A 17,521-nucleotide genomic window follows, 5' to 3' on the forward strand; every position below is an offset into this window, starting at 1 on the left:
CCTTTGGAAGCTATTCTGAAGAAGCGTCCGCAGCTATCTCATCTTTACCCGTACGGCTGCAGAGCCTATCCTCTTCAGAAGAACATCTCACACTCTCATAAGCTTGAACCGAGGGCCCTGATAGGGTACTTGGTAGGGTATGATTCTACGAATATCTATAGGATATGGATACCAAGCCGAGGCAGAGTCATACGAACAAGGGACGTCACGTTTAATAAAGGCCTGTTTTATGATCCAAAGGAGCTGGATTCTGGCCATCTCTTAACCACAGAAATTGAGGATATCATTGAGGTTATTGAGATGCCAGAACCGAGCTATACAGCTTCAAGAACTCTGGTTAATGATGATATTGATGACCCTGAGCCTCCTCAGCTTCCTGACGCTCTTGGAGATGAAGAAGAAGATACTATTAAAGTCACAGACAGCGTTGATGATACTGAGCAAGAGGAGGAGGAACTCCAACACTATCTGACGCCAGAAACAACGCCTGAACGAAACTTTGAAGAGTGCATGACCGAAACTAGCGTACAAGCAACTGACTCGCAGGCGACTCGCGCAGGCGAAATTTCTGCTGATTTTGACGCACAGAATATTCTATCAAGTCGTACGAGAGGCGCCAAACGCCGAGAGGCCTATGCCACGGCGCTGACGCATCCATCCGATCTTTCTGCGTACTATTCTGCCTTTTCTGTCGGCCTGAGCAGCTCTAAGGAGCATTCTCCTGATTAGTCAGCAACGTTCGACAACAAATGCTCCATGATGAAGACGAATTCTGGCGGGATCGTTTCTGGTGGGGGAATAATGTGTCAAGGCTGCAGGGTTTTCTGGGGTCTGCATTCTTAAGGTCGACATCACGTAGAGCACTCGATCTACAACCACAGGCAGATTATGCGACATCTGATCAACTGGCCTTACGCGAAACTCACATGGAATATTGTGCGAGAGTTGACTACACCAAATCGACTAAATGGAGCAGTCCGGATCCCTATGCATATTCTACTTTTGAAGTATCCAGGCGTCCCCCCTTGGCGCTCTACTGTTTTTGGAGAAAGGCCACGTGAGTTCAATGACCATTTCAAAAGAGAACATCTGAATCAAAAGCAAATCCCGCATGGCGGTAGCCTCATCGAGGAAACCCAAGCAGATTGGGCAATAGGGCGACCATGTGGATCCGCCGATATGCGCCGCTATATGGGACTACGGAAGGTTTATAAGCATGCTGATCAGGCACGAACGGCCTTTTATGTGGAATTGTGTGACGTCTAAGTCAAGACTTGAAGCTTTTGCAATGATCTTGGACACTGAGATCTGTCGATCGTGAAGTTCATGCATGAATCAGGAAGTGACAGGCGGTCTGGCTGATATCTTAGGTGGGAATCGGTCCCGGTGGCTGTAGAGAGGTGATGTGCTGGTTTGGTAGACTTGGAGTCATCAGAAGTAGAAAGGCAGATGCCTCCGGTGTCTAAAACAGGGGCTTGCACCGTCGGTTTGTTGGCTTAGGATGAGTACAATCATGACAATTATCAGAATGACTCTGCGATATAGCTCACAATGGTTGGCAACTTTGGCCTCAGGTACCCTTAATGTACTTTCTTATCACCTAGACTCTCTCATACAAGCAGCTGTGTCGTAGCGATGCAAGGAACGCAACACGAAGTCTGAGTCATTCTGGTTTCAAAGAGGAGGACTATGATCCTTTTGCCAAGATTTCCACGATCTGGTAGCCCTAAGCCCTAGGTACCGTAACCATGACGCGCTAACCCACTTCTGGTCCCGCTCCAGGTTTTGCCTCGACTGTTCATAGACCTATTAATTCTACACATCTTCGGCATCAACGGCATCCTACAAGCACGCTCTTCATCCCAGCAAAGCTACAGCTCATCCTAAAAGCATACCGAAGCTTCTCAATCGTCAAAATGGTGAGTCGTATCCATCTTACCAGCCTCTGCCGGGCCTGCATCGAGCGAAGTCTTCCCCGGTTACAGCACGCGACCAACAGCAGCATCACTACCACTGCCTGATCATCCTCAAAACGCTGATTGCTCGCCCTATAGGTTCTTGCCGTTGATCTCCTCAATCCAACGCCCCAGGCCGAGGCCCGCAAACACAAGCTCAAGGTACCACACCAGCTCGGCATACCGTCGCTTCATGTCTAACACGAATAATAGACCCTCGTGCCCGCCCCTCGATCATTCTTTATGGATGTCAAATGCCCCGGTTGCTTCGTGATCACCACCGTTTTCTCGCACGCCCAAACAGTCGTCATCTGCGCTGGTTGCTCAACGGTGCTATGTCAACCTACAGGAGGAAAAGCAAGACTCACAGAAGGATGCTCATTCAGGAGAAAGTAGGACTCGACCCTGCCTGTACGTTTCTTGCAAGATAGAAGATGGAACTTCAATACCACATGGGATATGGGATCCCGAAGCGGAGTTCCGGATATCGAGCATGTTTTGCGCGTTTTGCTCTTCGGATTTTGCGTGGTGGTGGGATTTCCACAGAGGTCCATCAATACCAAAACCCACATCGATAGTTGGGTTCGAAGATGGAAGAAAAAGTCTTTGCATGGACTTGAAAGGAGAGATGGTGATGTCTGCATGAACATACTTTACCTTTATTCTAGAGGATGTGAGGAGGGCAGATGTTGCTATTGAGGAGACCTTGGACCTTGCATAGATGGTGGGAGGAAGATGTGATGACAGTGGTGGTGAAAGAGTGAGGTGTATGCTAGGTACCCAATCAAGTCTATCCAAGGTCTCTCTTCTCCCACCACAATCCGCCAGTGACATCTACTTCTTTCGGCTACGAGGACGCGTACCCGATGCCGTACAGCCAACGAGGCGGATCTTAAAGCATCTCCCAGCCGTTTTATTACTTCTATCATACCCATGTCCCAATAGTTGCGGCTATCGTCGATGCTGCCTTCAGCCTACCAGAACTTCAGAAACATCTTTCAAGGCCATCAACAACCCCCCAAAGGTCACTGAATCAGACTATATGATGTCCTGGTAGCGTCTACTTTACATCCATCAGCGGCTTCCCGGTCCCCATCGAAGACTCTTCCTATTTACGTCCATCTTGCGGGCTTCGGACAACTTTGATCTTTGTCGACTCTGTGTTTAGGGTCATACTGAATTCTACAGTCTCACTCAGAACTTTAATGTTCACAGTCCCTTTTTCTCCTCTGCCACACATTGCATTTGCGCCGCCATCTTATCTGTTACGGCGTCTAAACTGACCAGAGAGAGACTTTAAGAATCTCCTTCCCATGCACTCACTATCACCACCTTTGTATAACCTTCGTCCTCCTTCGTACTTCATGCTGTACCCTGTCGTTGCAAAATCAGACCCGACGAAACGCTCTAGACCGCTCTGTCCAATCACCAGCGCTTGTGCCCCCCTTTTTACTACCCACTACCACCCCCTTTCCTGCTACGCAAGTACAAGCATTACCTATTTCGATCGCGAGCAAGTGGGAGCTTTGCTCCAGGGATCTTTGTCTCGGCTTGCCCGTCCAATTTCGTATCAGTATTCTTATGGACTTTATCATGGAGAATAAACGAGCATATAAATCACTACAATGTCCACCTATAGACCCGAGGGTTGTGGCAGAAATGCACCTTCACGGATCAAAGGATCGAAGCATAAGATGAGGCTTCTGCAGGCGCGACTTGAAAAATTGGGAAGCGACCATTTCTTCAGCAATGACCTGTTGCTTGGTGGTATGTATATTGCGTAGACTGAACGGTATGGAAACGGGAGCTTATCCTGGATGGGAAAACGGACAAGCTCACTCCGACAACAGGAGCAGAGCAGATTGATTTGAGTGGTTCCAATGTATAGTGGATGCCCTGCATGTTCTGGGCATGTGGCTTGACCATACGTCGCCTTGTGGACTGTGGGAAGCGCGCTATGCAAGAAAGTGGTAGAGAAATGATGTGAAAATGGTCATGAATCGGTCTGTATAGTGCTTGGGAGGGCTTTGAGATTGGGCTGTTTCTCTACTGAGTAAAGACGTTCTGTTTGCGGTTGTCCTTCGTCCTGGTGCCATTGGGAAGTCGTCTGCTTAAAGATAGTAATGTATAGTTGGATTGATAGGCGTTGGCTAAGTTGCTTTCGACGTGCTACCATGAGTCAATTAAGCTGGACGTGATTACTCATGTACTCATTCTTCCAATGAAGCATCCTGCGTCCCCACAAACTGCCATCCACCCTCAGTCTGGCTAAGACGGACAGACATCCTCTTTGCGACTTCCTCCATTTGTCCCGCTCTGACAGATTCCGCCGATTGCACTGTCTGCAATGCTTCCCTGTCAAGCCCATGAAATAGCAATGGCAATGGCGACGATTTCCAATCGCGCCTGCTCGTGTCTATACGACGTGTCTCGAAGATCATGCAGATAAAATAGAAGATGGCAAACAAGACTAGAAAGACAGGGTAAGCCAAAAATGGCCAACGGATGTGGACGCACGTTTGGTCGCGAAAAGCTTGACCAGTAGCTGGAGCACTGTAGTTTACCATGCCGTGCTGTCTCATGTATGTTGTAATAGAGTCGGACAGGTTTCTCCACGTTTCGTTGAGACGGTCAAAGGTGATATCCCCATTGTTGTAGATGGCCTGGAGTTGCGCCGGTCCCTCGAGTATATCTCTGTAGGGCCCAGGTTTTATCGTTCCATCTAAAAAGGTGGCCAGGAAGGACTTTATGCCGGTTCGAGCTGGTTCTAAATACCCATAAACGCATGCGCTCGGAGCGTCAAGTTCCGTGTATTTTTCACCTATATCCACTTGTATAAGACCCCAATAGGATCACGATTATAAGGAATCCATGACATGCCTATAAGATCGTAACCAGCATCGAAGAATGCCTTACGATCTCGTGTACTGAGGCATTCGACATTGACCATGCTACCAGTAGGCAACTTGGTGGACGCTGAGACCAGCCTTTCTGTCAAGCGTCCGCCATTAACTACTGCGGTGTAGGTTCTTACACAGGGGAACAAGGAACACTGTGCGGCTCCTATCCCAGTACCGGGCTCCGCAGGGCTCTCACAACCCCATCGTAAATGATTCCTACTAGCATTACAATTTTCGACATTTCCGTCGATCAGTTATGAGCAGCTTCCTGCACATGGTGCACTCCTGTTGGTTGGTAAGTACCCAACGATGATATCCGTCTTCCCACCACCCGACTTCATGAGCAGATAATCTGAGCCTTCTCCAGCACCAGGAGGCTTGTTGATTACCGCGGATAGGTTGGAAGCTGTAAGAATATTGATGGTCCAAGCTGATTTATTCGGCTCATTGAGTTTCGGCTTGACATAGAGCTGATTCGTGATATCGATGCAGCTACCGCAGAAGCCAACAGTCTGATAGTTATTCGGAAATGTACAATTGCCGGTCGGACAGTCAAAGGCAACATTTCTTCCCGGATTGAAGATGCCTCCGTTAATGCTATTCTGTAGTTCGAGTGTGATAGGACCTCTATCCATTCCGAAGATAGGAATATTTTCAATGTAGAAGCTCGTCCGGGGAATTGTTGCTACGAAAGCCTCGGCTGGTACTCTGCAATCGTATGTCGACAGAACCTGTTGTGCAAATGGATCCACGATAAGTGCCGCTACCGTGATGAGTGCTCCACATGATGAGGTCCACTGACGTCCACGGAGCCAACCTAACAACATAAGAGCTCCCCATGGACCGCGACTTGCATCATCGTACCTCAGAAGGTCTTTAAGAGGACGATTTTGGTCAAACCATCGCCATTTCAATTGGCTAAGTCCTTCAGTGGCCACTAGCAGCATTGCTGCTCTCAAAATGACAACATAGATTGATATCAGCGAATTGATGGACAAACGATATGGCCACCGCGGCAGTGGACGACCTTCGTAAGGGTAAATCGTTACCACAATCGCAACCAACGCGCTAATAAAAAACACGCAGCACGAGACTTCGAGCCACCAGGCTTCAAGGATTTCATGCCGATTACAACTTTCCGGTCGATTAGGGCGATGAATAAAAGCAGATTGCTCGTACGGGCCCTTCTTAGTGGTACCAGAGCTTCTCCAAAGGCCCTTGGGTTCCTTAAGTCGTGGATTCCCTACGGAATTCTCCTTGCCTCTAGGCTCCATTCTCCCTTGGTGCAAATGTTCCAGAAATGCGAGGAGAGATTATGAACGCTCTGAATTCGAAATACCTTTAGCGTAGATGATTCTTACAAATCCTCACCATATACAAAGCAAGGAAGAAAGATTTGAGTCCATTTAGATCTTTGCATGGTTGCACAGCAGATAGGGCGAAGCCACGCATGAGAAAAGGCTCCGAATCTGACTTGGGTATAAGATAACAGGATGCCATTGGATGCCTCGAGACCTCACCCCGGATTCAATTTCTCACCTGCCAGGCTCTCGGTGTTTGAGATTTGGGGCCTGGAGCTTAGCGTAACTTGGAACAACTTTCGTGATACAATGCAAGTTGTTGGTTGTGCCTGGCTTAAACCGTTCAAGGTTCTGTGTGGAGAAGGCAGCTTCTCCCAATGATATCATGATGAATAGTTGAGCTCAGATCGAGGCAAGCAAGGTTGCTTCTCTGCATGGTTCTGGTACAATTCCCTTGCGCCAGCTAGATACTCTTCAAAAACCCAGAGGTCTGAGTCGTACAATGTTCCAAGAGCCTGCTCACAGTCAGTCAATGAGGCCTGTGATTATCGGAAAACAACGTGATTTTTAGTCTGATCATTCCGGACGTTCTTCGGCTGAGTATGCATGAGGTTGATAGACTGCCTTTTCTCTGCTACCAACGATACGGGTAACGGACTTCAATAATCCCTAGAGCAGAGTCATTGTGCTCAACAACCTTCCGCAGTCCACGTCCTTGCCGGTTGTCAGGCCATACTGAGAAAATTCAAGCGGAGCCTTCATATACCCATGATATCCAGGATTAGTCCACATATTCGGATATTCCTTGCATAGGGGCAACTTGTGAGGCGCACACAGCCTTCTCTGCTGGACTACGGAGCCACCTAGTCTGCCTGGCTGCCCATGTACTAAATATAGCAGACAATCGACAACACAGCCCTTTCATAGCGATATGAGCAAGTCACACAGGTGAAGATCATTACCAAGAAATGGTGCGCATGCCAATTTGGAGGTTTACAGAAGGGTACCTCACCTGTGAAGATCGCTACCTGTGTAACGCAAAGCTCAGCATGAAAAGACAGATTTCCGCTGCCGTGGCGATGTATCAGGCGTACTGGCTTCATTGGCGCTGATGACGCATCTAAACAAAATCCCCGGGCTGCATGGCCTTGATACCTTTGAGGGATCCCCTGCAAACTTGAACCATCAGCTTCAAGAGTATCCGCTGTCTCACAGAACACTTATCACCGCAGCGTAGTTCCAGCCAGGAGGCTGCGGGACACTCGGAACCAGCATCTCCGGCTTGCAGCAAGTCCACTGGCATTGTAAACATGGAAGTGAGTAGACCATTGTCGGTTACTCTGGTGGTGCAGCGCGTGTTGTGATGGAGATAAGGGGCTAAGGCTACATTTTTGCTCCTTGTTGGTCATTGCCTGGTTGGGAAGTCAGGTCGGGCTGGTTATGGCAATCGTTAGACATCAGGACAACACACTGACCAAGTCCTCTCCATGCATGTTATTGCCAAGTCCTACGCCGTGCCCTTTGCTTTTCCCGTGCTGCTGACGATCCCCAACTCTAAGATCACCATGGCATTGACGGCAGAACCTCGGGATTCACAGACTGCGCAAAGATACTGCGAGCAGTCGTATGTAGCCGCAAGGTTGACCTCGACAAAAGTGCGACATCTTGAATTTGGCCCGGTGCGTTGGTTGGAAGGGCATTTGTAGGACCGAGACAGGTAGATTGGTCAAAGGGGAAAGGAAGATGTTTCCGGTGCAGACCTGCCTATACATGCCATTTGTCCACCACTGAGCTGAGTTGGTCGAATGAGTCTTATGGGCCATGACAAGCGATGGGTAGATGCTTCCTCCCCGCAATATTCAACAGCGCCCTCCGACCAATTTACCCGTTGCGGCAAGACCGTTCTGTTCCCTGCTCTCTTCTTTCTAGCATCACCGACTATAGGGACATTGCTCAACCAAGACCCGTCTCCTTGACCACCCTCTTCACCAGCTTCTGCTGTTCGCTTTTTTGAAGGTTGTCGCAATCTGTTTCTTGCAAACATCTTCCCACTGCATAAATGCCTCTGATTCCAGACTCAGGACAGTCCACCCAAACCTTTCCGTTTTTGCCAACTGCAACCTCAAAGCCGCCTGCTAGCTTTTCGCCCAGCTCTTCCAAGACAGCAACACTTTGCGAACTGAGAAGCCGTGCAGCCAAACCAGTGCTGATATCGAACACCATTCCTCCAGTAATAGGTCCGAGTCCTTCGGGTTCTGATTTCCCAGTTGACGGATCGACACAGGTCAGCTCCACCTCCATGTTCTTACTCGCAGATAGTACTTTGGCGTATACAAGATCGTTGGGTTTTAGTTGAGGTCGTGTCTTTTTGCTGGCACCCTCGAAAGCCAATTGAGGAAGAATCGCTTGTGGTATGTGCGGGCAGATAGAGAGGTGGAAAAAGTCCATAGACGAGCGCTGCACTGAAGCAATGACTAGGTCACCTACACGAGGTATGTATCGTGCATTGGGAGCGGTAACATGTGCAGTCTTCTTCTTCGGATTCTGTTCTAGCTTTCCAGCTAAGGTAGCGAGAATTGGAGCACAGGAGCTTTCTCGGTAGAGACCGGAAGCAGGATGGAGGCTTTTAGATGCAGGTATGTTGACACCTGATATGGTATCTCCTGGAAAGACTAGATTGGAGGCCATGGTATTACGGAGGCTTTGAAAGATTGAACGGCTCCAACATATGTAGACAGTGTAGTCAGTTACGTAGACGTTATGTATGTCAAGTTCTACTGACCATCTCCAAAATATTCCGGTCCACCTTCCCCCAAAACCTCGCGACTAAAATATTTTTGGACTTGATTTGAGCAACCACAAAACATTGCAATAAGATTGCTCATTGGTAATGCGGTAGGATCTACTTCGACTGACTGGAAACCTTGTGCGCTATTCACAGCTATGAGCGAAGAAGTGGATGGAGCCTCATCCACCGAAGGTGTCGAACAGTATGCTATCGGGATCTCCTTTGGCAATTCCAATAGCTCAATAGCTCATTTATCAGCCGTACGATTGTCTTCATGGCATATGGTCAGTTGTGCTCTATGCTAATACGGCCTTGTGACAGGATGGCAAAGCAGAAGTCATTGCGAATGAGGAAGGAGGTGAATCCACTACCCTCGGATCAATAGGCTCGCATTATACTGATCCTAATCATTAGATCGTCTTATCCCTTCGTTTCTCTCATACGTTGACGGAGAAGAGTTCCACGGAACGCAAGCAAAAGCACAGCTAGTGCGAAATAGCAGGAATACTATAGGATACTTTAGAGACTACCTGGGCAAGGAGTACGGAAATGCCATTCCAAACCCTCTGCGCTTACTGACGTTCGATAGCTTTAAGTCTATAGACCCTACACCCTGTCACGGCTCAGCACACCCGCAGGAGAATGCATCAACGGTTGCCTTCTCAATACAGGACACCGAGAGCGAAACACCAAACACTGTATCTGTTTCTGAGATTACCACACGACATCTTCGAAGATTGAAGCAATCAGCTTCAGACTTCTCCGGCAAGGCCGTGACGTCTGCCGTCATCGCCATTCCCACGGATGCTTCGGAGGCGCAGACAGAAGCTCTGGCGGACGCAGCCGAAAACGCGCAATTGAATGTGCTGCAGTTCATATCTGAGCCCATCGCGGCTCTGATGGCATACGATTCGCGGGGAGACCATAAAGACAAACTTGTCGTTGTGGCAGATCTTGGTGGCAACAGATCAGATATTGCTGTAGTTGCCTCAAGAGGTGGGATGTACAGTATTCTTGCCGCAGCCCACGATTACGAACTCGGAGGAGTAAAACTGGACCAAGTATTGGTTGATCATTTTGCAAAGGAGTTCATCAAGAAGCACAAGATCGATCCCAGAGACAACGAGAGAAGCCTGGCGAAGTTGAAGCTTGAAGCTGAAGCGGTGAAGAAGGCATTGAGCTTAAGTGCCAGTGCGACGTTGAGTGTAGAAAGTTTGGCAGAAGGATTCGATTTCAGATCGACAGTCAACAGGACAAGATATGAGCTTTTAGCAGGCAAGGTATTTCAAAGCTTTACACGACTGATAGAAGAGGCTGTTAAAAAGGCAGACCTGGATTTGCTAGACATTGAAGAGGTACACTTGACCAAAACCTCGGCCTTGCAGCGGCTTACACTTTGACAGGTCATCTTGTCTGGTGGTACGGCGCACACGCCGAAGATCGCACAGAATTTGAAATCGCTCTTTAGCGAACACACCACTGTCTTCGCTCCCTCGACATCACCAACCGCCATCAATCCAGCATTTTTGGCAGCTACCGGCGCTGCCATTCAAGCTTCACTCATCCAAGAGTTTGAAAAGGAAGACATAGAGCAATCAACACATCCCATGGTGACCGTCACACCTCACATTCCCAATGCCATAGGGATCGAAATAGAAGCCCAGGAAGGGACGTCCTCGTTCGAAGTTGTGATCCCTCAAGATTCAGCTGTACCAGTTCGTAAGACAAAGGTGATGCAATCATTATCGGATGGCGAGATGGTACTGCGGGTGTGTGAAGGACAGCGTAAGATTAAAACCACCAAACCAGAGCCGAGATCCAAAGCCGAGACGAATGGAGAGGAAGACTCGGACGAAGACTCAGATGTGGAAGATGAGGAAGACGTCCGAGAAAGGATCTGGGAAGCGATCAAGCCGCTCGGGGAGATCACAGCGAGAGTTAAGAAAGGATTAAAGGTGGAAGTTACCGTCAATGTCGGAGCAGATTTGAGCATTTCCATAACAGCGAGAGAGCTAGGCGCAAAAACTGGAGTTAGGGGCAATATCGAAAAGCCAGAAGTGACGGAAAATGGTCAGGCATAATCCGACAGCATGATGAAATCAGCACGATAGAGACAAATAGAGAAGACTGGTTGTCGACAAGGAGACCATCTACCCGAGGAATTGCTGCGTGTAGTTCAGATGTTACAGTATGTATAAGTGTTGGTTGTTCACAGAAGTTGACCCGTGAAACTCTTAATTCGCCCCCAAAGCTCCGGTCTTGGATGCTGGAGAGGTTCTATTTGGCGCTACATGAAATTATGTAAGTAGTGAATGCTACCCGCGTCAGGTACATGCCTAAACATTTCATGAATCCGTCAACGGTTTGAAGCTACGCAGAATCATCATTCTTCCACTAGTCCTTGTATCTTCTCTAATTCCAATTCGATCTCAGCTCCCTCACCCATTAAACGTCCTTCATAGCGTAACTTTACATTATGTCAGATGGTGCGCTCTTTAAGCCGGAGCGAGATTACACGAAAGAGGCAGACAAGGTCATTCCGGAGGCGCAAGAGCTTGCAAAGGTTGCTTAGATCAGGCCGAAAGATGCAACAGCGTTGACACTTTCTAGCACGATATACAAAAAGCCATCGACAAGATCCTTGTTCTTGAAAAGCAGGCCAGACAAGTAAGCGGAACTTGCGGTACACTAAGATAACCTCTCGCTGACTGCCGCTATAGTCTTCAGATCTAGCTTCCACTTCGAGATCATTGGTCGCTATCGTCACAATATGCAAGGAAGCGGGTGATTGGAGTCTGTTGAACGAGCAAGTGCTGCTGCTGTCAAAGAAACATGGCCAGCTCAAGCAGGCTATCACAAAGATGGTGCAGGTGGTCATGGGCTTCCTGGACGATGCGCCCAATGTCGACGTCAAACTCTCCACCATCGAAGCCTTGAGGACGGTTACAGAAGGAAAGGTGGGACATGCGAGGCTGTTGATACTTTGAACATCTTACTGACAACAGCTTTAGATATTTGTTGAAGTCGAGCGAGCCCGAGTAACTCGAATGCTGTCCGACATCAAGAAATCGCAAGGTAATCTGAAGGAAGCCGCCGACATTCTCTGTGAGCTGCAAGTGGAGACGTTCGGTTCCATGGCGCGCAGAGAAAAGACGGAGTTCATCCTACAACAAGTCGAGCTATGTGTAGAGAAAGGCGACTTTACACAAGCTGGCATACTGAGTCGAAAGATTGGCACCAAATTCTTTGCCCGGAAACCTAAGAAGACGCCTGAACAGATAGAGGCTGATCGAAAGGCACGAGAAGAAGCAGAAAAGAAGCGATCGCCTGATGATCCACCCACAGAGAAAGAGGACGACGTGACAGATCTGAAGCTGAAGTATTACGAGCAACAAATTACCCTTGCTAAACAGGAAGACAAATACTTGGAAGTCTGCAAGCACTACAGACAGGTTCTCGACACGGAGTCTGTTGAGGAGAATCCTGAACAGCTACGTGCAGTCTTGCAAAGAGTCGTCTATTTCATACTTCTCGCACCATACGACAACGAGCAGAGCGATCTCCTTCATAGAATCCAACAAGATAGCCGATTATCACAAGTCTCCGAAGAAGCTGCATTGTTGAAGCTTTTTACCGTACATGAGTTGATGCGGTGGCCCATGGTTGACGAGCAATTCGGACCACATTTGTGCTCCACTGACATCTTTTCCAAAACGAAACCTGCGACTGGTGCTCCAAGCTCTGAAGAGGCTAAAGCGTACAGCCGCTACGTTGCATTGAGAAATCGTGTGATTGAGCATAACGTGCGTGTTGTTGCCAAATACTACACCCGAATCACCTTCCCACGATTGACTGCTCTGCTGGACTTGTCGGAGGAAGAGACGGAGAAGTACATCAGCGATCTTGTCTGCAAAAAGACGGTCTACGCACGAATCGATCGTCCAGCCAGGATCGTGAACTTCGAAATGAAGAGAGGACCTGACGAGGTATTGGATGAATGGAGTGGTAGTATGAAGAGCTTATTAGGTCTGCTGGAACGGGTAGGGCATCTGATGCAGAAGGAGGAAATGATGGCACGGATCCAACCTGGTGCATCAGAAAAGGCTGGAAGGGCTGGGGTAAGGGCAAGATAGGGAGAGCGCAGCTGGTAGATCGGAAAAATAGAGCGCGTGTTGTAGTGGAACGAATATAATGTTGCGCTCGTTCGGGGTGCCCCCTACACATAGTCAATGAGTCTTGCTAGGTTAACAGGACTCTAAGTTGACCTCGAACAAGCCTATAGCATCCAACCGACATGGTATACGTCGCATACTGTACTACGATTGGAGAGCTCGGCAAAGCTTCGGCAGCCAGAAAGGTCTCGGCGGTCATCTTTCTCAGTCCTTGGAGCTCTAAGTTTATACTTCGACACCGGCTTTCGCCCGTGGTATCTCTCGATGAGAGCGGCAACGTTTGCTAAGTACGAGAAGAGCATCAAAGAAGTCCCCAAGTAAAAAATGGCTGTGAATGCAAAACATATGCCGCCACTTCCTTCCATCACCACTCGCTGTCGTCAATGTCTTCTCACTCGATTTCAGTCGTCCCGGCATTTCAGCTCTACACCTTCCGAGAGAGTCATGCAAGAGTTTCACGCCTCAAAAGATTCGTTACAGCGGCAGCTGGAGAAAAAGAAAAGCAGAAGAGTAGAGATGAAGGGTATGAGTGGAAGCAGAATACCCGATGATATTGGCATCATACCACAAACCTTTGTCAGACCACCCAACAGCAAAATGCCTAGGTTATTCGGCAGTACATGGAAGATAAGACTGAAGCTGGAGTGGTTGTGGGTAAGGACTCGAGCTGAGAACTTCGGATCGTAGGTGTATTCCGCAACCCTCCCAGTGACCTTCAACTAAACGAAGACTATCAAGCTTGCTATATTTCCTTTGGTTCATGCAACGCAGTAGGCCCGCAAGCCAAAGGATGCCTTTCGATCTCCGAATCCGCCCGGCCATTGCACTCAAACTGCACAAGGAGGTTTACACCTCCCTGGCCTCCGGCGACTTACCCATCCTTTCCAAATTGATCTGCTCAGGTCTAGCCACCAAATTCAAGACCATATATACACGCCGTTTAGCCAACGAGCTACCCCCCCAATCATGGAAACTCATCCGCTATACCTCTCCCTTGCGGATTCCCTTCAGTTCCACCCTCTTCTCCGTCCGAATCCCCTTCACCTCCGTCGTCCTTAGGCCTTCACTCATCCGCTGGCCCCTAACCTCTCTCCTCCCAGGCACGCAAGCCAAAATAATGTCCGACCGCGTCGTCCCCATGCCCATAGGAAATCACATCTACCTGCGACAATGCATCGTGCGCATCCGCTCCCTCCAATCGCTTGACAAAGGCGACGGCAATCCGCCAGCAGTGGCTGACCTGACAGAATACCTGGTCATGCAGCAGGTGAAGAAGGAGGAGGATGAGCCGGCTGTGTGGAAGATGTGGGGCACTACGAAACCACTTACGAGACAGGAGATGGAGACGATGGTCGATGCGCGGACGGTTGCGGCGCAGAGTCAGGGGAGGATAACGTTTATGGATCGGCTGAAGGCGATGATGCCGACGAGGGGGTAATAGCATCGTGCATACTGTATTTGAAGGGGTGGAGTGTCGAGATGAATGTACACTGTTGCTCGAGCCAATATCTAAGATCTGTTCGGCTCATTCATTAGATCGTGGACTGTAACGTGGAGCTGCGATGATCACGGCATCAATGATAGCTAGGTATTTTCTGTCCGAGGAGACACACCGGCCGGTAAGATAAGGCAAGATAGGAGAGGTGTTAATGAGGAGGCAAGTTGAAATGGGACATATATCACAGTCGGGTTACAATACGATAAAGGCTCGGCTGGGTAGTCATGCTTAAGAGGGCGAATTACGGAGAGGACAAGTACACTAGAGGTGGATCCTGAAGGAATACGGTCATATTTGCAGTAGTCCTATAGAAGAGCACTATGAGAGCTAGCGAAAGACCAATCCTCCACAGTTTGCTTCGCCCTTCTTGCTTCGGCGGCTGTGCGTAGGGCGAATCGATAATGAAGGAATTGTTGTGAGCTCAAGCCTGCTGCCCAAACCTGCAACGCAACGGGTCGTTCATTGAATGCTGACATCTAACAAGAGTACCTCTCAAGGGTATCTTCCAACACGCCACCTGATACGTCCTGCCCAGCTCTGGGCAGTTTCGATATGTCGGTTGTTCACGAAGAGGAGGACAGAACGTCGTGCGCGACTGCGAGGCAGAAAGCTCCGTACTCGATACTCGGTAATCTGTGCAGTCAATCCTCTATGCTTAACCTGCGTGGACAGAGACAACGAGGACGTCTAGAACCCATGGACCTGCGGATTTGCCCAATTAGAGATGTACTTCCACTTTGGGGATATGGAGGGTTATACCTTGATGGTATTAACCTTCAGGCCGAGTCCCTCCTCGGAGGTCAAGAATTCTTGCACATCTTTGCGTTGATCACCTTGGAGCTGAATCACCTCCCCCATCTCCGGGCTGTCGACAATGGTGCCATTGCAGGCTTGGAAGAGCTAGTCAGCAGCTAATATGCGGCGGTAGACTGGGAAAGCATACCAAATTTCTTCTTGATGACCTTGAGGATCTTCTTCTGGTCAAACTTCTTGGGTATTCCTTGAACGGTTGTCAAGGTCTTACGACCATTTCGCTCTGTTCACGAGGTCAGTGATGCTCGCTTCTCATCATGAATCTGGAACTAACGCTGAATGCGAATATGGATGTATTGCTGAGATTGCTGGACCTGACCGGTGTCTTCGTCGGCCTCCGCGAAGGGGTCTACCTAGATCGTCAGCACGAAGTCGACCACGAAAGGACACTTGGAAGAATAGTCGATGGAAAAAGGAAGAACATGCGATGTGTGTTGTCATCGCTCCCAACTGGTTTCAAGAAACGAGCGGGAGATGAGGTTGGTGGCAAGGAGGCGGAGCAAGGGATGACCAACCGATAGTTCTGAGGTTTTCGATAGTCGTCATAAACTCGTCTGTCTTGGTCTGTCCGGTATTGATTTGACTGTGAAGAAGAGTGTCTAGGTGCGGAAGAGGTCCTCTGAGTGGTAGTACTTGAAGAGTGGGGATTGCAGATGTTGTCAGGTTGTGGGCGAGAGTGAAAGAAGACGCAGCCTTGCTGTGGAACTTGAGGGCGACTTGTGAAATTGGTGGGGTTGTGGTCTTGGCATCGGCAACCGCCTTTTAGCGCTGTATAATGTCGCGCTAACCCGGACAGGAATGACACTACAAGCATGTGAGTAACACCGAGTCACAGGATGACTGGTGTTCAATGTTTGTTCAATGTTGATTCAATGCGAAAATGACCACCGTGAGTCTACCTTTAACCATCTGATCTCAGTGATTGGTTGAAGTTGAAGGCTGATGAAGCACAACGCTGGGCACAAACATCACGGTATCTGGTTCTGTCTTTGTACTCCGAAATCTACTTTATCCCGTTCAACACACCTCGGATTTTCGGGCGGCAAGGATACAATTCACGAACGGCAGCGCAATTCTCAAGTTCAACACTCACAGTTTAGAACAAAAACCGCCGGAAAGATCAATTTCTCCAGAGAAGACGGACACGCACGCTTTCCTGGAGAAGAGATAGAGGGTCCGCGAAATGCCTTTGGTAAATTTTCAGGACTAACGATAGATACTACATTGATCAGTAAATTGACGACTAGGGTGGCACAGCAGGTGGTGCTTCTGTGCCAGTGCCAGTGCCTCCTCGCATGTTTGGCGTAGGTGGGAGGAAGAGGGGGAGATATGTCTGATTGTTCTGATCAGCATCTGAAGACATCATTTTGTGATATCCCAGGGGCCGTACAACTATGACAGCAACGACTTCAGATCACATCAGTATTATGCACCAAACCAAAGGCATTGTAGATGACTGACGCGACATTCCAACAGAGAGGTAGCCTGGAGTGGCATTCTTTGCACTTTGATCTGGGCTTTCTGATAACCATGCTAAAAGGGCAACGACAACTGATGTCCTGCACAAAGATCAGGCCATGGGGTCGATGGCGGTACCTCAAGACTCTCTTACCAGCCAAGAAGCCTGTAAGAGCTGATTTAGCATTCTTCGACAGTATCAGGGAACAGTTTCTTCCTCTCACTTGTTCCGCGTAAACATCTGCAATGGCATAGATTAGTGATCTTCTTGTATGATGATCGGGTTGGATGTGAACACACCGCAGCCATCGGCATAGTACTTGTAAATGTACCTAATAGATTTGAGCATCCATCACCATCCCAAGAGCCTCCACTTCTCACTCACTGCTCATGTCGGCAGACTTCTGGTCCTTCTGCGGTTCAACGTACGGGACCACTATCAGAAGTCAGACTCAGCATCCACTCTAAGTTGGACCAGATGTGGCATTGTGCATACCAAGGTCTGCCCTTCTCATGTCCTTTTTCGACATGGCGTATCAGGCGAGTCCTCAATGAAATACGGCGTTGACCAATATAAAAAACTTTCACAAGTTAGTGGATTTGATTGGTGTCAAGGTCCAGCTGTGGTCGGAAATG

General features: G+C 48.8%; 7 protein-coding genes across 7 annotated transcripts; 4 read left to right on the top strand and 3 right to left on the bottom strand.

The window, feature by feature from the left end:
- Positions 1-300: 300 nt before the first annotated feature.
- Positions 301-729, top strand: EPUS_07982 (uncharacterized protein; the record flags this gene model as incomplete). The annotated part of the gene is made up of 1 exon (XM_007787648.1): positions 301-729. The coding sequence occupies one exon, from the start codon at positions 301-303 to the stop codon at positions 727-729; it is 429 nt and encodes a 142-aa protein (XP_007785838.1).
- A 3,584-nt stretch (positions 730-4,313) lies between these two features.
- EPUS_07983 (uncharacterized protein) lies at positions 4,314-5,802 on the bottom strand (the record flags this gene model as incomplete). Its single annotated transcript, XM_007787649.1, has 2 exons — positions 4,314-4,425; positions 5,159-5,802. 2 exons carry the CDS (start codon positions 5,800-5,802, stop codon positions 4,314-4,316), a joined length of 756 nt encoding a protein of 251 aa, XP_007785839.1.
- A 2,307-nt stretch (positions 5,803-8,109) lies between these two features.
- On the bottom strand, positions 8,110-8,844 carry EPUS_07984 (uncharacterized protein; the record flags this gene model as incomplete). Its single annotated transcript, XM_007787650.1, has 1 exon — positions 8,110-8,844. The coding sequence occupies one exon, from the start codon at positions 8,842-8,844 to the stop codon at positions 8,110-8,112; it is 735 nt and encodes a 244-aa protein (XP_007785840.1).
- Positions 8,845-9,099: 255 nt separating this feature from the next.
- On the top strand, positions 9,100-11,025 carry EPUS_07985 (uncharacterized protein; the record flags this gene model as incomplete). The annotated part of the gene is made up of 5 exons (XM_007787651.1): positions 9,100-9,204; positions 9,266-9,302; positions 9,359-9,485; positions 9,534-10,299; positions 10,348-11,025. The coding sequence occupies 5 exons, from the start codon at positions 9,100-9,102 to the stop codon at positions 11,023-11,025; spliced, it is 1,713 nt and encodes a 570-aa protein (XP_007785841.1).
- Positions 11,026-11,420: 395 nt separating this feature from the next.
- EPUS_07986 (uncharacterized protein) lies at positions 11,421-13,077 on the top strand (the record flags this gene model as incomplete). Its single annotated transcript, XM_007787652.1, has 4 exons — positions 11,421-11,507; positions 11,555-11,611; positions 11,665-11,901; positions 11,956-13,077. The coding sequence occupies 4 exons, from the start codon at positions 11,421-11,423 to the stop codon at positions 13,075-13,077; spliced, it is 1,503 nt and encodes a 500-aa protein (XP_007785842.1).
- An 829-nt stretch (positions 13,078-13,906) lies between these two features.
- On the top strand, positions 13,907-14,554 carry EPUS_07987 (uncharacterized protein; the record flags this gene model as incomplete). The annotated part of the gene is made up of 1 exon (XM_007787653.1): positions 13,907-14,554. The coding sequence occupies one exon, from the start codon at positions 13,907-13,909 to the stop codon at positions 14,552-14,554; it is 648 nt and encodes a 215-aa protein (XP_007785843.1).
- Positions 14,555-15,367: 813 nt separating this feature from the next.
- EPUS_07988 (Eukaryotic translation initiation factor eIF-1) lies at positions 15,368-17,415 on the bottom strand (the record flags this gene model as incomplete). Its single annotated transcript, XM_007787654.1, has 5 exons — positions 15,368-15,504; positions 15,558-15,650; positions 15,702-15,776; positions 17,271-17,321; positions 17,382-17,415. 5 exons carry the CDS (start codon positions 17,413-17,415, stop codon positions 15,368-15,370), a joined length of 390 nt encoding a protein of 129 aa, XP_007785844.1.
- Positions 17,416-17,521: the final 106 nt, after the last annotated feature.

This window comes from Endocarpon pusillum (assembly GCF_000464535.1).
Source record: "Endocarpon pusillum Z07020 unplaced genomic scaffold C691681, whole genome shotgun sequence".
Lineage (NCBI taxonomy): Eukaryota > Fungi > Ascomycota > Eurotiomycetes > Verrucariales > Verrucariaceae > Endocarpon > Endocarpon pusillum.